This window comes from Amaranthus tricolor, chromosome 10, assembly GCF_026212465.1.
Source record: "Amaranthus tricolor cultivar Red isolate AtriRed21 chromosome 10, ASM2621246v1, whole genome shotgun sequence".
Lineage (NCBI taxonomy): Eukaryota > Viridiplantae > Streptophyta > Magnoliopsida > Caryophyllales > Amaranthaceae > Amaranthus > Amaranthus tricolor.
Window position 1 is genome coordinate 17,121,212 of NC_080056.1, and position 27,514 is coordinate 17,148,725.

Below are 27,514 nucleotides of genomic sequence, written 5' to 3' on the forward strand. Positions count from 1 at the left end.
ATATCCATATCTACTATATACACATGTTAAGAAAGCAAAAACTAATTGCAAAGAAAATCATCTTTCTAAACAAAAAATTCATATGGGAATCTGGTGATGTAAAGAAAGGTATACTAAATGTAAAGTGGAAGAACATTTAATTGCTAAAGGAGCTTGGAGGGCTTGGTGTTGGGAATATACTTTAGAAGAAATCAATAGATTGTTCACCTCGATGGAAAACAATTGTAATGTCCGTACATGAAGTAAAAGGATTTAGACCCTTAGTAGAAAGTTTCAAGAATGCAAATCAGGTGTGTGGGGGTGTATTGATAAAGCATGATCAAGAAACCCAAAATATTAGGAACATAATAGAGAATGGTTATCTTCTAATATTGAAAGAGGAAATACAATACAATTCTGGTTGGATTGGTTGTGTAGTCAAATCCCCTTAAAATCAATGTTTTGAGATTATTTGCGGTATCAAGTATGGTCTATGATGTTGGTCACTAGTCTGAAACAAGTTTGGATTAGAATTTGATATGGAGAAGGCAACCCTATGATTGGAAAAAAGGTGATGAGGGTGACCTTCTAAATATACTCACCCTACCATGATATTGAATTTGAGGGATCATGATCAGGTACATTAGGTATAGTCGAATAATAAATCCTTTTTTATATAAAGTCTCACTGCTAAAATCTCAGAAGTTTAAACCCCTATCCTGAGGAAGGAGGTTGCAAGAATCATATGGAAAAACCTAGCCTCCCATGGGCTCAATTCACCCTATGGTTTTTGGCACTAAATAGACTGAAAATAGTGGTCGTTCTTACTCGACATTAACTTAATAGACCAAACCCAGGCCATATGTACTTTTTGTAGTGAACATATTGAGACTAGTAACCATGTCTTAATCACATGTCTACATGCTTGGATTATTTGGACTTATATACTTAATTGGTGGGGAATAGAAGGTGCTTTTAACTGTGAATGACAACAATTAATATCTTAATGGAGTGTTTTGAATGGAAGGAAAATACAAAGAAAACTTTTGAGTATGATCTTGTTTTTGCGTTGTGTGGAGTTTATGGTTCGAAAGAATTAGGATTAAGTTTGAAAAAAAAGAACTAAATTGGTTTGTACTCAAAGAGTTAATAAAGATCTGAACTAACATATGGGCAAAGAAGATACTAAAGGGATTTAGTTACACTCCCCGTGAGACAATAAAAAACATACAAGCAATTTTCAGGTGAGTTTTATCATGCAGTGATCTAATTATGGCTATTTAGTTGTATCATGTATGTTCTCATATGCATGAAATTTTCCTACAGGAAATTTGAGTGAGAAATTAGCCTTGGGATGCAATGATTCTATCATGAGATGGAAATATAGTTCATTAACAGCAACGACCCAACAGAATTAGCCTGCATAGTGTGAAAATAGTATTATTATTCTTAGTGTAGCATTTATGGCTGCTAAAAAGTGCACATTAGAAATTACATTCCAAGTGTAGCATTGAGAATAAATGCTTGAGTGAAATCTTGATATGGAGATGCTACTAGGCTTGAGTGATGTGTTGGTGTAGAAATGCTATAGGATCAGTGTTAATCAATGTGAGATGGACTCATCCTATGGGATTGTTGTATCACCTATGATGTTAACATCCTTGATTACCATTTTAAACTAAGATTATCATAGTTAATTAATAATGTTAATGTTTGAAATTTCATTATCATTTTAAAGATTTATATTTAATATAAAAACTATTAGATTGAATAAAGGTTTATTTTGTTTGAATTCTTTTGGTGAAGCCATATTGTGTTTGTTTATAAAGCTATAAAAGTAAATAACCACAAATTTAGAATAAAGATAATGTAGTATAAAATAAATTTTAGTTTAGTTGAAAAATAAATTAAATAGTACTTTTTAAATATTAAGATCAATTTTCAGTTTATCATTTCTCCCTTGTATAATGGTAGTAGTTGTAGTTGTAGTAGTAGAAGTAGTAGTAGTTATAATAATCAATAAAATATGGAGTACTAATAAAGAAATGACTTAAAATACGTGTCACACTGACATTAAATATTTTCCCACTTTTTTTCTATTATTGACAGGAAAATTTTTGATATTTGAATTGATATTTAGGAAAATAATTAACTCATAAAACATGTAATATTTATTGATTGGCTATAACTACATGTGATGACTTATTGAAATACTATATTTTCTTATATAAACCAAAAAAATATACATGTAAATTTTTATTTTAACTTAGATAATAAATCATCATCATATAATGAATAAGCTAACTAATTAGATGGCTACTTTTTTCAACTAAATCCTCCCACCTATGTATCATAGTTGAAGACTTATAAATTTTATTTGTCTCAATTTTCAATAATTACTATGAGTATATGTTTTGATACTGTTGTATAATAAATTATTTATTACTTTAATAATGATAATATCATAACAAATACAAACATTTAGTAATTAAGTTTTAAATTGTAAATGAAATAATTTTATAAAATAATACTCCTCCACACCATTATAATTGTCACATTTTCTTATTTGGCAAAACCATATCAATTGTCACATTTTTATTTTTGTCAATTTTTTTTACCTAAATATCATTAGTTCACACAAGTAATTACGAATATACCCCCATATACCTTACTTACCTAACTACCCTTCATTACTTACCCTTCACTAATTACCCTTCAATACTTACTCTTCACTAATTACCTTTCACTACTTACCCAACTATCACCTTTTTAATGGACCCCACACTACTCTTAATATCCGTGCCCAAGTAAATGAGACATTTATATTGATGTGGAGGGAGTATTAATGTTCATATCAGTAAATATTTATAACATCCGTGTTTTACACGGAAATTTATCTAGTAGTAGTATTATAGTATATAATACTAATGATAATATAATGTATTTAGTATTTATTTAAAAGAAGAAAATTGGATGAATATAAGAAGGAAAAAAAAGAAAAAAAAAAGAAAATGATAAGTCATAGTGGTATTAGAAACCATTTTCACGTGAATCCTTCTTCTAAGAATCAATTATTCTTTGTTCCTATCCATGGAGTACCGTACTCCTTGATATTTTAACTCAAGCTATGAAAAATTTATTAGTATAGAAACCCAAGAGCACCCCAATTACTTCTTATCTTCATTCATTCTCATTCTTCTTCTTAAATCTAGAGAGCGATAGAGGCTCAACTAGCAAGTGCTTCATCGGTCTTAGCTGATCTCGTGCATCCTCACCGCCAATGTTCCTTGGTCGCTGGCCACCGCCGCAGTAACCATTGCTTACCACCGGTCACCACCGCAGTAACCACTGCCCACCACAAACTTTCACAAGTCATTTTCTTTTAATTCGCAAGGATGAAGGGAAGGTGAAAATAGGAATGAATTAGCCATGAAAATTCAAAGAGTTGTATACTTGAGGTACACTCCCACTCAAACAAATTCAATTGCTTGATTTACATCTTTAATAAGTAAAATTTTATGTTTTATGTTTGAATCTTGCGGGTATTTTAGAAATTAGGTCAATTATTCATTGTTGGGTTTTAATTGATTAGATTGAAAATGAAAACATGAGTTAAATTAGCAATTGGTGAATTGAATCTACGGAGGAGAAATTGATAATTGAGGTACACTAGCGTATACATTTCAAACATTTAACTTTAAAATGCTATATTTATATATGACTTGATTTATTTTCCAAAGAAGTCTTAATTTTTAAGAGAACTATATTGAATTGTTGTTAGGTTTATTGTGTAAGAAATTGACGATGAACGTAGATGTAATTTGGGATGTATGTGTTGAGTATGTGAGTATGTTCTACAGGTTGCCTATATGATTCTGCATTGCTTGGTTACTTCTTATATATAGAATGAAGATCAAGCATTAACCGGAAGAAATCAGCAAGTGTCTATTAGAGCATCCTTACTCATGACCCAAAAAAAAAGTCATCTTACTATTTCACAATTTTTTTCTCTCTTAAAATTTCATCTTTCAACCTAATTTTATTAATAATGGCCTCTTTTAAAAGGTCATCATCCTCTCAATCTTACTTTTTTTCTACTTTACCATAATTTCTCTCCCTTAATTTATCTAACATTTATCTTTATTTTTTATAATAATATTTTCATTTACAAAGTTAATATAATTTTTTATTTGATTAAAATAGATCTACTATTTTATAATTAAAAAAACTATTCTTTTAATAAAAATAATATTTTTTAATAAATATAAATATAAATATAATTTTTAATAAATATTTTTCAATATTTAAGAAAAATTCGTTAACTTCAAATAAATATTACAATGCACATACATAAAATAAATATACAAATTAAAAAACTAAAATTTTAAATGATACATTAATTGCGGTTTTCTCAAATAATGTTGCCCAAATTGGTTAGTTATTCCCTTTGTGAAATGAGTGAGTGCTTTTCGTGCTGTGCTTTCGCTAATTCGGAGGTACTTGATCAGCAGCCACCCCGTATGCTAGCATATGAAGAGCTGCAGTACACTTTTGTAAAGCATTTAGACCTTTTCTACCAGTTGCATCAATGTTGGTAGTGAACCATGGATCGTTGTTGGAGACAGCTTCCATTATCCGTAAAAATACATGTTTCCTCATCCTAAACCTACGTCGAAACAATCGAGAAGAATATGTAGGATTTTCAGCAAAATAATCATTAAATAGTTGGGAATGACCTTTTGAATGGTCTCTTTGAATTCGACATTCTCACCCTTGGTTGTAGTGTTGAAACAATGGGAGGAATTGCGTATTGAAAGGCATAATCAACCATATTATGTATTAGTTCATTCTCTTCGTCAGAAAATGAAGAACTTGAAGTGGATGAGGCAAAATTGAAGTTAGAAAAGCTCATTTTGAAGTTATACTTCCAATCGAATTTGGATGTGCACATATATAATATTATGCATGCCAAAAGGTGGTGGAAAGGAAAAGACTAATGCATGCCAAAAAGGTGATGGAAATGAGAAAACTAATGCATGCCAAAAGGTGATGGAAAGAAAAAGACTAATGCATGCTAAAAGGTGATAGAAATGAGAAGACTAATGCATGAAAACCTTACATAATTAAAACATCATTTTTAAAGATTACATAATTAAACCATCGTTAAAAACAATACATAATTAAAACATAATTAAGATATTACATAATTTAAATATCTACTGATGATTGTAATTCTGAAGGTATTGTCCAAGTTGAACCATCATATCAGCTTCCCATGGCTGAAGAGTTTCCTTTTTGCTTAATGATTCATATATCTCCCAATTCATTCAATATTCTTCCAGTTGAAGTTGTTTTTGTTTTCGGGCTTCTTTTTGTTTTTGAAGTTCTGTCTTCTCTTTCATTATTTCTGAATTAAGTCGAAGACTCTTTCCAAATGCACTCAAAGCTTGAATTGATTGATCTGCAACCATCTTCCCAATCATGCGAGCCTTAGCCTTCTTCACACCCTCGGGGCGAGTGGATGATTCTCCTTGAGGTTCACTTGTTGGAGTTTCAAAGTCTTCTTCTGTCCTTGATCTTTTCCCACTACTTTTACTACTAACATCACCAGTTGGTTGTTGATCCAATTATTATTTTTTGATTAGTTTTTACCACTTGCTTCCACTTGTTATACTTTCTTAAAATTTTTCATTGCTCAATGAAGTTAAAGTTACCGTGTTTTCTTTGATGGATTAAATGCGCTTCTTTAAGCACATCTTCGTCTGTCGTGCCACTCTTCTTCCTCCTAAGAGCCTCATCATAACTTCCAGACCACTTCAAACATGCTGGAGCAACTCTACACCAACGACATTTAAGCATGTCGGCGGTTCTTCGTGGGATCAGATGGGGTCGTTCCATCCTCGCTGCTTCATAAGCTTCCTTAACTTTCTGCCACCTCACTCTTATCTTTTGGTTGGTGCTCACAATTGGATTTGTACTTGTGTTCATGACTGAACATATGAGAGCAATATCTTCAATCAAATCCCAACTTTTCTTTGAAGATATAGGGGCTTCATCATTATTATTAGGTAGCTGTTGAGATGGTTGAACCAATTGAGTGAAGCTCGGTGGTGAACCAAATTGTGAAACTAGATCTTGAAATGATGGTTGGGTGTAAAGACTAGCATCAACATGATGAACAGAATTTCCTCCATCTTCACCATATTGATCATCTTGATCATTTCCTTCATTTTCATCATCATCATCATCATCATCATACTCCATCTCATTTTCGTCTAATTCAAGGTCACATGACCAAACTATAAGGAAAATAATAATAATGGTGATCTAATATTAGGTTGGTTAGGGAAAAGATTGGGTAAAATGGTCTTGGGGTGACCCGTTCTAGTGAACGGTCACCCATTTTTTTTCAAAAATTTTCGCCACGTGTCGCGTTTTGATTGGGCGTTGAAAATTAATAGCTAAAATAATTTTAAAAAAATAAAATTATACCAACGGTTATATTTTTTCGAGATCTATAAAATGAGACCCATATTGATATTTTTTGACATAATTTTATTTTTACATAGTTTGTTCTTATTTTCCTACTTTTTTTGGTTAAAAAAATACCAAAGTAATCATTTCAAAAATTCCCCAAAAAAAATATGGATTCAAATAACCCAAATTATGGAAGAAATCCATGTAAAAAAAACCAAGGAAAAAATCTTTTTACAATCAAAGTGCTCAAATTCAGTATCAAAATCCTCCGTTCAATCCTCCATTTTCTCAAAATACTCCAAATTCTTATTACTTTATTCCTCAAAATATCCCAAATTTATCTTATTATGTTCCTCAAAATACCCAAAATTCTCAAACTATGTTTCACCACCATCATCAATCTCACAATGTCAACTCTAATATTGATATCTATTCAACTCCGATAAGGGGTGAAAGTTTAGACGAAAATGAGATGGAGTATGATGATGATGATGATGAAAATGAAGGAAATGATCAAGATGATCAATATGGTGATGATGGAGGAAATTGTGTTCATCATGTTGATGCTAGTCTTTACACCCAACCATCATTTCAAGATCTAGTTTCACAATTTGGTTCACCACCGAGCTTCACTCAATTGGTTCAACCATCTCAACAGCTATCTAATAATAATGATGAAGCTAGGTTGCACTAAAACGGACACGGACACGGACACGGACACGACACGGGTACGGAAAAACGCCAACTTAAAAATGGCGGACACGGGGACATGAAAATGGTAATATAAAAAATATATCAAATTAAAGATAATTTTACAATCTTTCATTTGATATTTGTAAATAAACACTTTAAAAACATAAAAATCACATAAAATGCAAATAAGTACCAAATAAACAACATGAGTATTTAAAATAAGTCATACAAATTCAAAAAAAAATTTTAAAATCAAATTATAAACACATTAAAAAACCACAATTAAGAATTGAACTCTTAAGAAAAAATCACATTAAAATTTATAGCCTGATGGGCTCTTGTGTGAGGAGACATGTTAGAGTATATAAGATATCAATTTAAGCTTTTGTTTGAGATGGTTTATTGACAAATTTTGACTGCTAATACGGGGCCATCTCACAATAAAACGGTCTCACAAGACTCGCTGTAAATTAAACACAAATTCTTGTGAATGATGGTCACTTTGAGAGACCATCTCTAATTGGCCGGCCTATTATATATTTTTTAAAATATTGTAAGTAGGCATTAAAAATGATATAAATAGACATTCATAATATTGAAAGTAGGTATTAAGAATACCGTAAACAAGCATTAAGAATAATATAAGTAGGTATTAAAAATACGATAAATAAACATTAATCTTTAAAAAGACGGTTATTCAAAAGAATTAGCCGAATAAAATGGGGTGTTTCGGAATCATGGTGGTCCATTCAAACGAAGGTAAAGCCATAAAGTAAAAAACAATACAAAACCCCTGAAATCCCCTCCCTCCAACACAACTTCCTCATTCCCAAGCAGTGTACTATAAAAACACTTTATTCTCCCCAAATTCCTCCAATTTTCCCCCTTTTCTTCTCAATCCTCGAATTTTCAACTGAATTCAGTACAAAAATGGAAGCCAAATCATCATCATCTTCTGCGACAATGAAGAAACCAACATTAACACCGAAAGCCGTAATATACCAGAAATTTGGTGACAAAGCACGCTATAAGATTGAGGAAGTTCAGGAAGAATCTCCTCAAAATGGGTGTCCTGGTTTGGCTGCTGTAGTACTCGGTTTTTAATTTTTAATTTTTTTTAATTTTTTTTATTTTTTTTAAATAACACACGTGTCCCTTGCCGTGTCCGTCGCGTGTCCTTGCCGTGTCCACGTGTCCGAAAAAATATTAAAATATTGGACACTTCATTTGGCGTGTCGGACACGGATTTTCGCGTGTCCGTCGCGTGTCCGTGTCCGACACGTGTCCGACACGCGACACGCGAATTGAGTGCCGTGTTCGTGTTTCGCAGTGATGAAGCCCTTATATCTTCAAAGAAAAGTTGGGATTTGATTGAAGATATTGCTCTCATATGTTCAGTCATGAACACAAGTACAAATCCAATTGTGAGCACCAACCAAAAGATAAGAGTGAGGTGGCAGAAAGTTAAGAAAGCTTATGAAGCAGCGAGGATGGAACGACCCCATCTGGTCCCACGAAGAACCGCCGACATGCTTAAATGTCGTTGGGGTAGAGTTGCTCCAGCATGTTTGAAGTGGTCTGGAAGTTATGATGAGGCTCTTAGGAGGAAGAAGAGTGGCACGACAGACGAAGATGTGCTTAAAGAAGCGCATTTAATCCATCAAAGAAAACACGGTAACTTTAACTTGATTGAGCAATGAAAAATTTTAAGAAAGTATAACAAGTGGAAGCAAGTGGTAAAAACTAATCAAAAAAAATAATTGGATCAACAACCAACTGGTGATGTTAGTAGTAAAAGTAGTGGGAAAAGATCAAGGACAGAAGAAGACTTTGAAACTCCAACAAGTGAACCTCAAGGAGGATCATCCACTCGCCCCGAGGGTGTGAGAAGGCTAAGGCTCGCATGATTGGGAAGATGGTTGCAGATCAATCAATTCAAGCTTTGAGTGCATTTGGAAAGAGTCTTCGACTTAATTCAGAAATAATGAAAGAGAAGACAGAACTTCAAAAACAAAAAGAAGCCCGAAAACAAAAACAACTTCAACTGTAAGAATATCGAATGAATTGGGAGATATATGAATCATTATGCAAAAAGGAAACTCTTTAGCCATGGGAAGCTGATATGATGGTTCAACTTGGACAATACCTTCAGAATTACAATCATCAGTAGATATTTTAATTATGTAATGTCTTAATTATGTTTTAATTATGTATTGTTTTTAACGATGGTTTAATTATGTAATCTTTAAAAATGATGTTTTAATTATGTAAGGTTTTCATGCATTAGTCTTCTCATTTCTATCACCTTTTAGCATGCATTAGTCTTTTCCTTTCCATCACCTTTTTGCATGCATTAGTTTTCTCATTTCCATCACCTTTTTGGCATGCATTAGTCTTTACCTTTCCATCACCTTTTGGCATGCATAATATTATATATGTGCACATCCAAATTCGATTGGATTTATAACTTCAAAATGAGCTTTTCTAACTTCAATTTTGTGTAACACCTTAGCCCCTCGGACCGCTGATGACTACTCTTGGAGACTGTAGACTAGCCTCACAAACCAACACAAGTCTTTACAGCGCACTTTGGCCTCACTCGTGCGCACCCGGGAAAACTTCCTAGGAGGTCACCCATCTTAAGATTGCTCTCCACCAAGCACGCATAACTGTGGAGTTCTTAACAAATGGGCACCCTAGAAAAGAAGATGTACCTTGTTGATATGAGTAGTCTATCAATCCTTTTTCAAGCTAAACCTAGGGTATTACATTTTGCCTCATCCACTTCAAGTTCTTCATCTTCTGACGAAGAGAATGAACTAATACATAATATGGTTGATTATGCCTTTCAATACGCAATTCCTCCCATTGTTTCAACACTACAACCAAGGGTGAGAATGTCGAATTCAAAGAGACCATTTAAAAGGTCATTCCCAACTATTTAATGATTATTTTGCTGAAAATCCTACATAGTCTTCTCGATTGTTTCGACGTAGGTTTAGGATGAGGAAACATGTATTTTTACGTATAATGGAAGCTGTCTCCAACAACGATCCATGGTTCACTACCAACATTGATGCAACTGGTAGAAAAGGTCTAAGTGCTTTACAAAAGTGTACTGCAGCTCTTCGTATGCTAACATACGGGGTGGCTGCTGATCAAGTTGATGAGTACCTCCGAATTAGCGAAAGCACAGCACGAAAAGCACTCGCTCATTTCACAAAGGGAATAATCAACCAATTTGGGCAACATTATTTGAGAAAACCGCAATTAATGTATCATTTAAAATTTTAGTTTTTTAATTTGCGTATTTATTTTATGTATGTGCATTGTAATATTTATTTGAAGTTAACGAATTTTTCTTACATATTAAAAAATATTTATTAAAAATTATATTTATATTTATATTTATCAAAAAAAATAAAGATAAATGTTAGATAAATTAAGGGAGAGAAATTATTGTTGGGTAGAAAAAAAGTAAGAAAGAGAGGATGATGACCTTTTAAAAGAGGTCATTGTTAACAAAATTAGATTGAAAGATGAAATTTTAGGAGAGAGAAAAATTGTGAAATAGTAAGATGACCTTTTTTTGGGTCATGAGTAAGGATGCTCTAAGAGTTAGTTTTATCTCGTATAGGTTGTTAGAAGTTTGTTAGTGTAACAACTTATGTAACTAAGTCCTATCGATGATGTCTTGTATTCCTATATATGGAGGCTACTCCTCATTCAGTGTGTATCTAAGATTATCATTAATAAAGAAAATCCTTTCTCAACTTCTTCTTGCTTGTTTTCTTTCATGGTATTAGAGCTTACACTCTGAACGTCTCTACTGATTCTTTCTGCCATTATATGCGTTTAAGCAAGAGTATGTGATGGTTAACAAGACAGATAAGACGAACGATCTTACTCTTAATCAGGCCAGCCCCTACTTTCCTCACCCCACCGAAACTGGTTTAAAGATTGTATCTACAATATATGATGGAGTGGGCTTTGAGGGGTGGAAAAGAGCTGTCACTATAGCTTTATCTGGAAAGAACAAGTTAGGGTTCAAAGATGGAACCTGTAAAAGAAGCACAACAAATGAGAACCATGCAAAGGCATGATCATTGGATGGCTTCTAAATGCCATGAGTGAAAAGATTACACAAAGCGTTTTACAGATTAAAACAGCAACAGGAATTAGGGATGAGCTTGAACAAAGATTCGGTCAATCATCCTCTGCTCAATTGTTCACGGTTCAAGAAGTCCTGCAAGGACCGGACATATCCATTGAAGACTTCTTCAACAAAATGAAGGGTCCATGGGATGAAATTGATGCCCTAGACCCTCTTGTCATATGTTCTTGTACATGGTGTTCTTGCATTCTATCACAGAAAGTGCTCAAAAGCCAACAGTCTGGGAGAGTCATTCAATTTCTAATGAAACTAAATGGGAGATACCACCAAGCCAGATCCAAGAGCAAGTACACCAAGAAATAAGCAAGATTCGCATTGAAGATTCACAAGAACCCAACATTGCTTGTAGAATGGAGAAGAGGAAGTACAATGAGTTTAAGAATAAGAACTTCAAAGGAAATGGTAACAAAAGGCACAATACTAACCTGTTTTGTGATCATTGTAAAATCAATGGCCACACTTATGAAATGTGTTGGAAAGTGCACGGTTATCCACCCAATTTCAGACAAAACTCATGGAGAAAAGATGAAAGTAAAGCCAATGCAGCACAAGGATATCCTTACCCTTCAATTGATGCTGTCATGAATCAAGAAAACAACTATGTGAATACAAAGCTTACCGTTGAGCAGTTTAATCAGCTTATGAGTTTGTTGAGTAAGCAGGTGAATGAAACAAAGGAAGTTGCATGCTCTAATGTTGTGCAGTCTACAGGTACATGTTGTTTTTCTATTATTAATCATAACACATGGATTATTGATAGGCATCGGACCACATGTGTTATAACCTTTCATTGTTTCATAATTGCAAAACACTAACCATGAGTAATCATTCTGTTATCACTCCAAATGGGAGTCAAGTTAAAGTGAATATTATACGAGATGTGAGAATACATAATGATATTCTATTAAAGAATGTTTTGTATGTTCCATGTTTCCAATATAATCTCATCTCAGTTAACAAGCTTGTCAAGGACATGCATTATGAGATAATATTCACCACTAATGAGTGTATTATGCAGGGAAGTTTAATGAGGATGCCTTTACTACTTGGTTAATAAGAGGCACTCTATACTATCTACACTACAACAATGATGTAGAAGCAAGAACACATGCTGCTTGTATTGAAACAAACAATACAGAAGAAAAGAAGCTACATAATCTAAAAATGTGGCACATCAGATTAAGGCATTTACCCTTTAACAACATTCAAATCATATTTCCTAAACTAAAAGGAAAATACATTAATGATAGCTGCTTTTGCACCATATGTCCCTTGAAAAAACAGACTAGATCTAGTTTTTCTAAGAAAATAAAAGATACACAAAGTGTATTTCAATTGTTGCACATGGATGTATAGGGTCCATTGAGACACTCAACTAGAACACAATGTAATAGCTTCATACAATAGTAGATGATTTCTCAAGATTTACTAGGGTTTTCCTTATTAAACACAAATCTGAGTTTTTGAATTAGTTCAAACAATTCTTTGAATATTTCTTGACTCGGTTTAATGTCAAGATTAAGCAAGTTAGAACAGATAATGCAAAGGAACTTTCAAAATGAGAAACATTGTAGTTCTAAATAACCAAGGGTATTGCTCATCAAAGTAGTTGCGTTGACACCCCACAACAGAATAGGTTGTAGAAAGAAAACATAGGCATTTGGGAGAAGTAATGAGGTCACTCATGTTCCAATCAAAGCTCCTTATGTCTTTTTGGGGAGACTCTGTGCAATGTGCAGCCTTCCTTATTAACAAAATTCCTATGACCATCATACAAGACAAGAGTCCATATGAGGTCCTATTTGGTAAACCTCTAAAATATGACTTGTTAAAACCCTTTGGTTGCCTTTTCTATGCATCTACTTTAAAAAGAGAAAGAATGAAACTGGATCCCAAAGCTAATCCATGCATACTCATTGGGTATGCATAAATTCAAAAAGGATTCAAACTTTATAACTTGAAAACAAAAGTTGTGTTTATTTCTAGAGATGTTAGATTTCATGAAAATTTTTCCCCACACTTCATCGTAAATCAAGATACACAACCTCTAACTTAGTTTTTCTTAACTAAGTCCAGCTTTGATCATATAAATAGAGATAATATGATCCCTTGTAACAAAGGTACTGACACCTCAGAAGGTGCACAACAAAACTCCAACACAGAACAAAGGGTACAATATCCTCAGGAGAAAATTGTTGAATCTCCATTGCCTATGTGTTTGAACAAAGATAGTCAGAAACAACAAAGGATCATTAAGAAACCTAAATACTTAAATGACTATGTTTTTGGACAAACTTTATCCCACTAATGCAACCTAATTCATTTTAAGGATCTTGCATCCACACACAAAGGTCTAGTATATAAACACTAAAACTATCATGAACTAAGTTGTTATAAAGAAGCTTCTCAAGATTTTCTTTGGAAAGAAGCCATGAAAAAAGAACTAGAAGCATTGTCTAAAAACTCAACTTGGATAGTTGTTGACCTTCCCAAAGGAAGAAAGGCAATAGGGTGCAAATGGGTGTATAAGGTTAAGTTGAAAGCTGATTGATCATTGGAGAGGTTTAAAGCAAGATTAGTAGTTATAGGGTATAACCAAAAATATGGTATTGACTATGATGAGACCTTCTCACCAGTCATAAAAATGACAACTATAAGATGCGTACTAGCATTAGTTGCATCTCAAAAATGGATAGTTTATCAACTTGATGTAAAGAATTCTTTTCTACATGGAAGTTTAAATGAGCAAGTATATATGCAAATGCCTGAAGGCATTAATAATCCCAAGGGGAAGGTCTGTTTACTTAAGAAGTCCCTATATGTCCTCAAACAGGCTTCAAGGCAATGGCATGCCAAACTCTTTGAAGAACTAAGAAGTCTTGGATATGGGCAGTCCAAAAATGACTACTCTCTTTTTATAAAGAGAATATCTTCATCAATCATCATTGTTACAATACATATAGATGACATCCTTGTTACTAGGAATAACCAACAAGAAATCAAGGATTTAAAAGATCACCTACATAAGAAATTCACTATCAAAGACTTAGGACATTTGAACTACTTTCTTGGGATGGAAATAAGTCATACTACAGAAGGAGTTATCTTAACTCAATATAAATGTACTTAACAGCTTTTGAAGGCTAGTTGGCAAAAATGTTTCAAGAAAGCTGCTACCCCTTTACCTTTAAATAGTAAACTACCTGCCTTTGAGGGAGAGTTACTAGATGATCCTAGTGTTTATAGAAGCATTATAAAAAAAACTGAATCTCCTCACTAATACTAGATCTCACTTATCATATACCGTACAAACTCTAAGTCAGTTTATGCAGCATTGCTTTATGTCCTCAATTATGTCAATGGTACTTGTGGTCAAGGAATTATCCTTAAGGGTAGTGATAAACTAGTATTACAAGCCTTCTCAAACTCAAACTGGGCTTCTTGTCTTGACAGTAGAAGATCTATCACTGGATATTTAATTTTACTAGGAAAGTCTCCTATATGTTGGAAAGCAAAAAAGCAACATATTGTCTCCAAATCTAGCTCAGAAGCAGAGTATCGAGATATATGTCTCAAGCGACTTTAAAGGTAGCCTGGGTGGTTAGGTTACTAGAAGAGCTTGGAATTACAAAGTTGAGATCTGTTACACTTAGTTGTGATAACCAGTCCGCTATATACATTAGAAAAAATCCCTTCTTTCACGAAAGAAAGAAACACATCAAGGTAGATTGTCACTTTACTCGAGACAAAATCATGGAGGGGCTCTTGCAATTGTCCTATCTCCCTACTAAAAATCAATTAGCTGATGTGTTTACTAAAGTTTTACCATCAGGACAATTTAGAGACTTATTATCCAAACTAGGAGTTTCAGCAAAGACAACCCCTAGTTTGAGGGGGGATGTTGAGTATGTGAGTATGTTGTACAGGTTGCCTGTATGATTCTACATTGCTTGGTTACTTCTTATATATGGAATGAAGATCAAGCATCAAATGGAAGAAATCAGCAAGTGTTTATCAGTGACTACAAGTGTTGTGTACACCTTGTTGTCTGCAACTCCTTCTGCCAGCACAACATTATTTTCTTAGTCTTATTTGTATAGGTGGCATTCTGTTTTATAAGAGTTAGTTTTATCTCGTATAGGTTGTTAGAAGTTTGTTAGTGTAACAACTTATGTAACTAACTCCTATCGATGATGTCTTGTATTCCTATATAAGGAGGCTGCTTTTCATTCAGTGTGTATCCAAGATTATCATTAATAAAGAAAATCCTTTCTCTACTTCTTCTTACTTGTTGTCTTTCAGTATGTGAACTTACAATGGAAAATTATGAAATAAAGAGAAATCATTGAGGTAGAATTAGATTATTGATGTAAAGTTTAGAGTTGTATTTTTTTTATTTGTCATGAATTGATGTATATGAATCACCCTAAGTGGTATTGGGTAATTAGGGTTATCCCTACTTTTCTTGTTTGTGGTTGTTCATTCGGTAGTTGCCGCGTGTAACAGGAGCGGCAATGTCGATACATAATTAACATTTAATAATAATGTTTAATACAAGAACATTGCATAAGTCTCAAAATGTCGAACTGTTAAAAACTTTAAATTATAAAAACTGAAACTGTTTAAAACAAAAGTAAAATATTACATTTGATTAGGAATATTGTTTGCTAAAAATGAAAAAAAATACATCATCATCAAGTCATCAATAAAGATACAAAAAGCAGCTAAGTTCTTGATAAATAGTTGCGGCCTGGATTGAAACCCGAACTAAATCCTGCGAAATGCTGCCATCCATGATGGTGGTGCGTCGGTGCTCATTCAGTAACACACTAGGAGCAGAATTGTACGGAGTCCATTCCACCTGCATGCAGGCCAAGTTAACAAATAAGAATAATGTGAAATTAAAAAGTACTCATAGATCCATGTTTGGAGCAATGTGAGGCAGTCCACAATGGTCTTGCAACTAGCCCTAGATGTCATTCCGAGCTGCCTATACAAGTAGGCCAAGGTCACCGCACCCCAGGCCACCTCCTGCTGATCGACGTTCACAGCAAGTATCGGGTGAGGTCGCATGCCAATTCTGGTCTTATCCGCTAGCAAGGTAGAACCGATGATAGCCATGTAGTACGCTGTCGTCTGGGTTTCCATGGCCTGGAACCTATGACACAGCTGCATAAGTTCAGCAACGTTCACGCAGCCGCAGGTGAATGCACCTCTACGCCGAAGCTCAGACATAGGCTCCCCAAACAGATTGGTGATACCGACTTGCCACTCCGCCTCAGAAGGCTCAGCCGGCAGAGAACCTTCAATAGAAATGCCTAGTACGCGTTGCACGTCGTGCAACATAATTGTCATTTCCCCCATGTCATGTGGAAGGTGTTCATATCCGGCTACCACCTCTCCACGAACGCCGATATCAAAGCACAGTCGATGTGCTGGTGTATAATGTCCGATAGTCGGCCGAGGGAAGTGGTAGGTAGAACATCGTTTAGCGCATCGGACATATCCCTCAGTCGGATGATGGACTCCACCGGCCTATTCCTAATATGGCAATCCAGAATCGGAGGCGTATGCTCGGAGCCGTCGAAAATAAGTTTAGCTATGTGCCTTCCATAGCTAGGGATCAGTCGCGTATTTGTCAGCCCCCCGAGCTGGGGCGATGTGACTAACCAATCCGTGTTAGCGGACTGTGAGGGCCTGCTCTCTAGTGGCGGCTCATTATCGACGAAACTACGTCCTACGTGCTCAGATGCGGTAGAAGAACTAGTGCCGCCACGTGCGAATCTCCCGTCGGGCCCCCGAACAACAGTCCAGTCCAATGGGCGAGAATCAAGAGCTTCGTATTGAACATCATCAGCATCATTATCATCATCACTAGAAACCCCCCAACTACTCTGGATGTTGCTAAATTGGTTATCAAGAGGGGTTCGGACTAGGTCTAGCGCACTCGACCTTTGGGCAATACTGTGTCTGGCAGCCTCTTCCTGCCTAGCCCTCCTAGCAGAACTCGTTACCCCCCTCTCATGCGGGTACCCTCTAAGTAAGGTAGGCCTAGAACTATTACCTCTCAACAATTGTCTAAAAAACCCCTTTCCTTTTCCTTGATTACCAGCCATTTACTACAATTTTTGACAATTTCATTAAATATTAATAATAAATGAACATAATCAAATATTACATTACATTAACCACATGAACAAAAAACAATAATAATTTTCTAAATTGACAATAATCATAAAAATAATAACAACATCAACAAAATTCATAACATTAATAATAATCATAACAATAATAACACAAATAATAATAATAATCATAACACTAATAACAAAAAAAAATTAAAAATAAAATTAAAGGATAATATAATAACAATAATAATAATAACAACCACTATAATAATAATATAATAGTAAAAATAATAATAATAATAATAATAATAATAATAATAATAATAATAATAATAATAATAATAATAATAACAATAATAATATAAAAAAATTATTCTAAAAAACAAAAAATGGAAAAAAAAGAAAAAAAACCAAACAACACCAATAATAAAAATAATTTTCAACACAACATACAAAGTTTATTATTAATAATAATAATATTAATTATAATAAATATATTTAAAATAATAAATTAATAATTAAAAGAAATATAATAATTTAATAATAAAAATAATAACAATCACAAAAATGATAAAAAAATTAATAATAATAACAGTAATAATAATAATAATAACAACAATAATAAAATTAAAAAAAATAATAATAATTATCAAAAAGAAACGAAAAAAATAAATAAATAAAATGAATCGCCCAGATCTGGGCGATTCAATTTAATTTTTTTTTAAATTTAAATAATTTAGATTCGAAAAAAAAAACAACAATAATAACAATAATAATAAAAATAATATAAAAAAGTTATTAAAAATAAAAATAATAATAATAATTTTAACAAACATATTTACATTAATAAATTAAAAATCAAAACATAAATATATATTTAATAATAAAAATAATAACAATCACAACAATAATAACAATAATAATAAAATTAATAATAATAACAATAATAAAAATAATAATAATAACAATAATAATATAATTAAAAATTATAATAATTATTCAAAAACAAACGAAAAAAAAAATTTAAATTGAATCGCCCAGATCTGGGCGATTCAATTTAAATGTATATATTTTTTTCCGTTTGTAAATTTAAATTAATTACATTCGAAAAGAAACTACCTCGATTAATTGTTTGCGGATTGAACTTAGTTTTTTCTCCAACAATTTGCTTTTGTAAGGTTGTTTTTAAGTATGGTAAGAAAAATTTTAGTGAGATTGTGGTATATGTAGAAAATTTTAAGTTTAATGGCAAAATCGTAATTTTTTGAAAATTCAGGGGCAAATTCATAATTTCCTCAGGGGAGGGGGTGGCGATAAAATAAAAAGGGTGACGAAATTTAAGAATTGCGTTTCTAAAACCTAGGTGTTTGCATGAGGGAATAGGTTGACACCTAAATTAAATATAATATCATGTTTGTCTATAGGGACTTGGTATAAGACTTTTAAGTATCAACTCTTCAACTCCCACCTTTTAATATCCTAAAGGTAGAAAGACTAGAATGAGACTTAGATTTATTTAAAAATGATAATTTTACAATTAATGAAGTAAAATGGACAATATACAATAAGAATAAATTAGTAACTTTATAACAATTTTTAATTAAAGCTATTTCCATTCTAAAATTTTACCAAACATAAACATAAAACATTTTTTCATAAAGTATTATCCCAAATGTCACACATGAGTATCACAATTTTTATTCCCCGTGCCAAAACACCCCCCACAAAGTAATTAAAAGATTTAAAACCTTCTCTCAGATTTTCTCTCACTAAAATAACTTTTCTGTTTTCTTCTGCGTTTCCAAACCTGAACTCTTTTTTTCTTGGAACTCCATCACCGGCAGCCGGCAGGTCTTCGATCTCCAGCACCGGCGATCTCGGGCCATCACAACAGGTCTTTGCTTTCAATCTCTTTTCTCAAACGTTTAAACTTCAATGGTTTTTTCTTATTCTCATTCAATTACTTCTTCATACGTATACACTTGTTTATATATAAAAGAGTTCGCTAACTAACTTCCTACGATTAAGGAAGTACAACAGAATATTCTAACCTTTCTTAACAAGTTCTCTAAAAACATAATTAATATAATCAATTTCTTAACAAAGATCGTTATAAAGATGGCCTTAGCTTGGGCAGGCAAGACAGCTATGAAGTGGGTCTAAATTATGGGTTTGAATTTGATAAAAAGCTTGGATTCTACTGTGGTTTTGTTGATGTTTGGACCTCAGTGTTTTAGATTGAACACGGGTCACTTCTCTGCTCGGCTCCAGAGAATTATACATCAGATTCAGGGGCTGCTTATGAAGTACCCATTTATAGATCCTGAAGATGAGAGCAAAGATGACATTTTAAAAGAGCTTAGGTTGAAGTTTAAGTCTATTTGTGCTACTTTAGGACTGACATTGGTATGCAAGGGATACCCAAAAATGTCTGATGCTGATGATTATTGACTTTTGGGAATAACTAATAAGTGAGGTACAGTTAGTAATTTGTTGTGTTTTTCCTATAAAATAAGATAGTCTTATTGATAGTTTGCTACCTTTATATTGTTAGTGCTAAGGCTGTGTCAGCTTAACCTTTTGAGCCTAGGTAAGTCAATTGATCTATACATGTTTTAAATTGCACTTATTTTAAAAATTGACCCTCTTTTAAAAGCAGAGAATATACTTTAGTTTTTCTATTTTGATGCTACAACGAAAGTTTTAAGCCTAGGTAAGTCAATTGATCTACACTTGATTTCATGTTTAGACTCTCTCTTTCTTAATATTTGCATTCTTGATTGACATGTCCTGAATTTGTGAATTATCTTTTGGTTGTTCAATTATATTAAGGAAATGTCTGGTGCTGTGAGCCATTGGTTATGAATATGAAACTTTTCACTCTAATGCTCAATTGTTCAGCCTGATGTTTTGTATGTGCTGACTGCTGCAGCACTTCATTTTATTTCTTTAGCAACATCATAGCGTCTTTTTCCAGTAAAGCAGAAACTTCATGTTAGAGTGTTTAATATTGTTAAGCAGAAACTTCATGTTAGAGTTTTTAATATTGTTAAGCAGAAACTTCATGTTAGAGTGTTTAATATTGTAAATACATCATAGTTTCATGTTAGAGTGTTTAATATTGTAAGAAAAATGCTCATTATACTGTAATGACACTTTAGGCAATGTAGTCATTTATGTAACCATGTGCATAAGTAAAGTATCAAATATGCAGTTTCATGGGTTTTTATTAGCCTGCAGTCCTGGCCGTTGTATGGTCATTACGAAGCTAATTGTGGGATTTGTCTTTCCTGTAGATTGGGAAGGCTAGTGGAGTAATAAAATGTTAAGACCTGTGCTTGCTTGTTGCAAGTTATACATATCTGAAAGCCGCAACAAAGCTGCCCTTGTGTCTATTGAACGAGCTGTCAAGCTTTTGTCTGGAGCTAGAATTATCAATAAGTTTGAAGATGAAACTTACAATAGAGTTGGTTATACTCTTGTTTCTAAGTTACCTCCAAATTTTTCTTCGGGCGATTGCTCTCTAAAAGATGTTGCATTTGCAATGGTTAAAGCTGCTTTGATAGCAGTTAATTTCAATAGTCACAGTGGAACCCATCCTCGTCTAGGAGTTGTTGATCACATTTGCTTTCACCCATTGGGTATTGCTTCTATGGAGCAAACGACTTATATTGCAAGGTCTTTGGCCAGAGAAGTTGGCACCAAGCTTGAAGGTTTGTTTACTTTATTTAGAATTAAAAGTAAATGACTTAAAGTTATGATGATGCTGTAATTGCAGTACTTAAATTCTGTTTCTTTTGATAATGAATGAGGGACGCACGTAACTTTCAAGGGCATCTACTCTTCCGTTGAGCACTCAATTTTTGAATCTGCAGTACCAACCTTTCTCTATGGAGCGGCACATGAAGAGGGACGCACTCTTGATTCCATTAGAAGAGGGCTTGGTTACTTTAGGCCCAACACTCGCGGAAATATTTGGGTTGGGGGGCCAAATTCGCAGCATTTACCTTTGTCCCCAGATGAAGGGCCTAGTCATGTTGATCTATCTAAGGGCGTTGTTGTTATAGGGAGTACAAGATGGGTGGATAATTACAATGTCCCAATCTTTTCAACAGATTTTTCAGCTGTTCGTAGAATTGCTAAACTCGTCAGCGAAAGAGGAGGTGGACTTCCGTCAGTGCAAGCTATGGCGCTTGCTCACGGTGAGGGAACAATCGAGGTAGCTTGCAATTTGTTGGAACCGAGCAAGGTTGGAGGCGATCAAGTTCAAATTGAGGTTGAGCGTCTTGCAAAGGAAGAAGGTATGGTTGCTGGAAAGGGTTACTTCACTGATTTTTCTGAAGAAAAAATCATCAATGCTTTCTTGGATTATAAAGATTCATCTATTGACCATTAACGTACTGAATTGTGAATATCATTGCCCTTGTATTAATTATACATTCATGAATTATGGAAAATTTATGGAGATGCTGTATTTTTTGTTGCATCTTGCTCTTATAATAATCACATGATGTAATTAGACTATGCGTTACTAGCTGTAATATACTCTATTGCCTGGAAATTAGGTTACTGAGCAGGGTAGAAATGTTTATATATTCCATCAGTCAAGTCTAAGTATGGTGTTAATGTATGTTCTGTGTGTTTTTGAATTTTATTTTCTGGTGTAGTTCTTGTAAGTTTTGTAAAATAGATCTATATTTGTCAGTGAGCAGAAAATGCAGTAGATTGATTTATAGAAGTTAGGAAAGCAACTATTCAAGCTGCAGCTGATAAATCAGCTCTTGTGAAGATGAGACCATCTCTAACAAGGGTCTCTTTAAACGGGTTGGGTTGGGTTGGGTCGGGGTTTGCTATCAAGCACAACCCATTTAAAGCTGTTTCCTGTTTTGTATGACCCGGCTCGTCCTGGCCCATTTAAAATAGACCTGCTGAAATCCAACCCTTTAAACAGGTGTAGTTGAGATCTCTTTTGAGGGACAATTCATTACATTTTAAGTGTACTTTGGTGATAGTCCAGTGTTTGAGCAATTTGATTTAAAATTTATCGAATCATCTAGGTCCAAAGTTTTAATCTAGACTATATGTTTGGAACCATTAGATGAAACAAAGCTGAGTATAGTAAATATGTGTTAAGTCCAGTGTTAAGAGTCTTTTTTATATTTGTATTATTGTTATGAAATTATTACAATAATCACAAATTTTTAAATGAGATAGTTTTTTGGTGAGATTATTTCTATTGAGCCTATCTATGTATATTTAGTTAGTTAAAATAAATAGTAATCAATTATAAAAATAAGCTAATTATATGAGTTCGTCTCACGATAAGACAACGTCATACAAAATGAGATGAAATATAAAATAAATTTAAAGGGACTAGCAAATCTTTTTTATGTTGTATTAATTAAAGATATTATTACAATATAATTTCTGACCATAATAATTTGTTAATATCTTGCGACGTTATTTTATTTTATGATCTTAATGTCATTAAGTGGCTTCTATCTAAAATGAAATTAGAGAGGGTTAAATGTACATAACCGTACCCTTGTTTTGATAAACTAAAAAGAGGTTATTTTCGCCCTTGATAGCAAACCTGATGTGCAACTACACATAAATGAGAAGTTCAAATGATTTGAAAGTCAGTTGTTCAATTCATACGAGTTATATACAAAACCATTTACATTTATTAATAAGCTAAGTGTCTCAGTTGGTAGAGGTTTTAAAGATTGATAGCAATCACACGGGTTCAAAACTTGTTAAGAACACTTTATAACTGATTTTTTTTTCTTTTTCAAAAATCAATGCTAAAAATCTTGCAACACACGATTTGCCTCATTCATTCGCTTCGCCCTCCCCATTACTGTTCTCCCTATGTTTTACTATGTTAAAAAAATAAAAATAAATACGTATTTCAAAAGAGTGGCTTCTCGGTCGCATTTTGTATCTAGTTCAACATTAGAGAATTCACCAAGTCCTCTTGATAACACTCAATATCAAGATAGTTGATGAATTTTTTAATGATATAATTATAACTTATTTTGAATGTGATTTGTTACAATACTTGTCAAATGATGATATTATGCGTCATTTTTAGAATATAAAAACTTGAAGTGGACAATTACCGTAAATAAAATGTTGATGAGGTAAATTTTTTTAATTATCAATATCGACATCATTTGATTTTTTTCTAGGTGTCCGCCCCTGCACATTACATTAGTCCATTATGATTTGAAACTAAAGGACTATAATTCTTAGACCTCGTTGAAACAATAGACATGTCTTGCCCTATTATTGATATCCTTAATTACCTTAAAAAGAGAAAAAAAAAAGATATTCTTAATGATCATTAAACCATACTCCCTCCTATTCACCTTAGGAGTTCAATTTGACTTTTTACGGATTTTAAGGAGAGTCAAAAGTGGGACCCTAAGGGTAAGAAACAGAGTGGTATAATGAGTTTTTAATGTAAGGGAGGAAAATTAGTATGGGTAATGAAGGGTATAATTGAAAATAGGATAAAGCTACTAAGGGTATAAAAGTCAAAAACCCATAACAAAAACAGAAATGGAACAATTAAGGTGACTTGACAATAAAAGGAAATGGGACACATAAGCTGAATAGGTGGGAGTACTATTTAATAAAAAACTTGAAAAATGACATGCATATTCTAAGACAGATTACCAAATCTAATGATATTAGTGGAGTAAATTTGCTTTTATATATATATATATATATATATATATATATATATATATATATATATATATATATATATATATATATATATATATATATATATATATATATATATATATATATATATATATATATATATATATATATATATATATATATATATATATATATATATATATATATATATATATATATATTATAAAAAGGTGTTACTTTTTTCAGAAAAACGTGTTACTTTGGATTTGTATTTTTTTCTGATAGTTACTGTTTTTTGGTAAAAGGTACTAGATTTTTTTAAAAACAAAAGTAATATAGTTTTTATGTAAAAGTAGCACGTTTATCTAAATTCTCATGTAAAAATTATGAACATTGGAATGTATAAAGGATGGTAACATTCATATAACATGATGTTCGAGAATTAGTGAAAGGAAATAATAAGCCTGCACAAGAAGAGAAAATTATAATGACGGATGCACAAAAGAAAGAATTTAATGGCTCTCGGAAAAATGATTTAAAGGGCTTAAGTTTTATTCATTCAGCAATGGATGGATAAAACATGTTGGAGAAAATAGTTGCAGATGAAACATCTCATAAAGCTTGGGATATTCTCGGAAAAGATAAGATTTTTAGACAATTAAAATGAAGTGTTTGGCACACCATCAGAGTACATTGATCATGTTACTTCTATAGCAAACAACATAAAGCGCTTGGTGATGATATTAAAGAATTTTATATTGTTATGAAAATCCTTTGAGCAATGACGTCAAAATATGAAACTATAGTGTGCATGTTAGCCGAGCGTAACTCTAAAGGACTTTCATTAGATGAAATATATTGTACTCTTTTGGTTCATGAAAAAATAATAAATTCTTATGACCACATGAAGAGTAAGCATTACAAGTAAAATCATCAATGTCACTCAACAATACCAAAATGCAAGAGGTCGTGGTTGTGGCTATGGTGGCAGTAGAGGTCAAGGATGGAGAAACAAAGAACATTCAAATAAGTCTCATATTCAATATTTTAATTGCAATAATTATTGACATTATAGTATTGAATGTTATTACAAAGCTCCTTCAAAAGAAAAAGTAAACCATGTTGAAAAAACTGAAGCTAAACCAACAAAAACTGTATTGATGGTATGTAATGTTGATGAAGGTCAAGATTACATTTGGTATTTGGACACTGGTTCAAGAATATGTGCGATAATAAAGAAGTGTTCTCTGAAATTTATAATTCTTTCAATTCTTTTGTAGGATTTGGAGATAATACAAAAATTGAAATTATAGGAAAAGAAAAAGTTCCTATTCAGATAAACAATGGCAATATGGATTATATATCAAATTTTTTATATGCTCCAAAGCTTAAAAACAATCTTTTAAGTCTTTGTCAACTTTTGGAGAAAGGTTATGAAATAATCATGAAAAATGGGTTTTGTAGCACTAAAGATAAAAACAATTGTTTCATTCCAAAATCTCAAATGATCAAAAATAGAATGTTTCCTTTAAAATTAAAGAATATAGCACAACCTTGTTCCAGCACCATGATTAATGATTACACTTGTTTATGACATCTCAGATTAGGACATTTAAATTTTAATAGAATGAAGTTAATGCAACAGAAAAATATGGTAGTAGGTTTACCTTTGTTTAAACAGCCAAAGCCAGCATGAGGAGATTGTATTATGGGAAAAAGAACATGGAGTCCCTTTCCCTATTAGAAAGAGCAAAAGAGCAAAGCTAATCTCTCCCGAATCTTTTGGGAAGAAAAGCTACTTTATTACTTTTATTGATGATTATAGTCGAAAAACTTGGGTATATTTTCTTGTTGAAAGTTAGAAGCATTAGAAGTTATTCAAAAATTCAAGCATTTGTTGAAAAGCAGAGTGGGTAATATCAAGACGGACCAAATAACCTTATTCTGAATTTTTGTTTTTCTACCACTTTTTCTTTTCTTTTTGCGTTTCTCAACTCATGTTTCTTTTCGTTACTCATTCCCTTTTCATTGGTTTTCCTCATGTAAGATGTTCATTGTTTTCCTTTTTTGGAGAATGTAAGAAGAAAAGAGAGAAAAAAGTAAACCAAATATAATGTTTAGAGTCACATAAATCTATAAACCACTTTGCTAACAAAAATCACCAACACTACAATGCAAACACACATCAAAACCATAATCGCTTAAGTATCCTCTAGGTAAGGAGAGGCAATATTTGACAATGTAGAGGTGAATAATATAGCTACAAAGAAAAATATAAAGGTAAAGAGTTTGCAAAACCTCAAGTCATTTAATGTACAAGGTAGGCAATTTGACTATGTAGTTCTAACTACAAACGTGTTATCATCCCTGGCTTATTAGAAGCAGACTACATTGAAGAAGAACATACACAATTTCTAGATTCCCTAACTAGCATTCAAACGAGTAGACTCACAATGGAGTCCTAAAAGGCTCAATCTTAATATGGTTAGCAGCCCCCCCGACTATAGAGAGGAGCTCCCTGAGCAACTGCTTAGGACCTCGATATTTGAGGGGCCTCACTTACTTCCTCATTGTTTTGAACTCCTTATTTCTTCATCTTGTTTTTTTCCCAAATCACCAAACCACCAAGTATATATCTCGATTCTTTCAAGATCAAGCTCTTTAATTTTTCTTCAATTACGCAACAATATCATTAAGTTGTGACCTCCATCTATTCTTAATTAATTGGTTTGAAAGGGGGTTGACAACCAATTAATTTATTCATTGTCAAGCTACCAATAGAAAGAAGTCAAAAACCAAAGGCATAGAGAAGAGGAGAATATAAATAGAGAAATTTTTGTAATTAATGCTAGCTATTGCTTTGTTTTTCTAAATTGAAGATAGAAAAAGAATAGAAGAGAAACAATATTGGTGCTTCCCAATTGTCAACTTATGATTAATAATTGTTGATTTAGTGTAGTTTTATTAATAATTTTTAACTATTCTATTTAACAGTTTTGTAATTTTGAATACTTTCAATTTTTAGAGGCCTCCATTTTTGTTTTTGGTTAGGGCCTTTAAATGTAGAAGACGACCCTGATGGATAGTCAAAATGCGCCTTAAAAGGAAATCATCAAAGCCACAAAACCAAACAAGTAAAGATCACTAAAGTTAAGTAGAAAATAAATAGATTCCTCAATCCCAAAACATGCATAGGGCTATGAAAACACGAGTAAGCATATAACCACTATAATGTACACAACAGAAGTTTGCATGCCAGTTTCGCAACTCAAAACAACAACTGAAAAAACTAAAACTAGTCTAAGCATGCAAAAATTAAGATAATAGTATCGATAATACGGATCTTTCAAAGCTTGAAAACTATAGGGACCCTCCCCAAAGCTACCTCAAG

General features: G+C 32.8%; 3 protein-coding genes across 5 annotated transcripts; 2 read left to right on the forward strand and 1 right to left on the reverse strand.

Moving 5' to 3' along the window:
* Positions 1-3,021: 3,021 nt before the first annotated feature.
* On the forward strand, positions 3,022-22,036 carry LOC130825330 (uncharacterized). Of its 3 annotated transcripts, none has more exons than XM_057690500.1 (3): positions 3,022-3,437; positions 20,748-21,164; positions 21,327-22,036. In XM_057690500.1, the coding sequence occupies exons 2-3, from the start codon at positions 20,774-20,776 to the stop codon at positions 21,845-21,847; spliced, it is 912 nt and encodes a 303-aa protein (XP_057546483.1). In that variant the 5' UTR covers positions 3,022-3,437; positions 20,748-20,773; the 3' UTR covers positions 21,848-22,036. The 3 variants fall into 3 exon arrangements, with proteins under 3 accessions (XP_057546483.1, XP_057546482.1, XP_057546481.1); XM_057690499.1 differs by lacking the exon at positions 3,022-3,437 and adding an exon at positions 19,128-19,927; XM_057690498.1 differs by lacking the exon at positions 3,022-3,437 and adding an exon at positions 19,131-19,345.
* On the reverse strand, positions 4,465-6,243 carry LOC130824912 (uncharacterized). The gene is made up of 4 exons (XM_057689935.1): positions 5,694-6,243; positions 5,448-5,545; positions 5,200-5,294; positions 4,465-4,645 (listed from the first exon to the last, which is right to left on the reverse strand). Exons 1-4 carry the CDS (start codon positions 6,241-6,243, stop codon positions 4,465-4,467), a joined length of 924 nt encoding a protein of 307 aa, XP_057545918.1.
* Positions 13,968-14,909, forward strand: LOC130824913 (uncharacterized mitochondrial protein AtMg00810-like). Its single transcript, XM_057689936.1, has 2 exons — positions 13,968-14,445; positions 14,647-14,909. Exons 1-2 carry the CDS (start codon positions 13,968-13,970, stop codon positions 14,907-14,909), a joined length of 741 nt encoding a protein of 246 aa, XP_057545919.1.
* Positions 22,037-27,514: the final 5,478 nt, after the last annotated feature.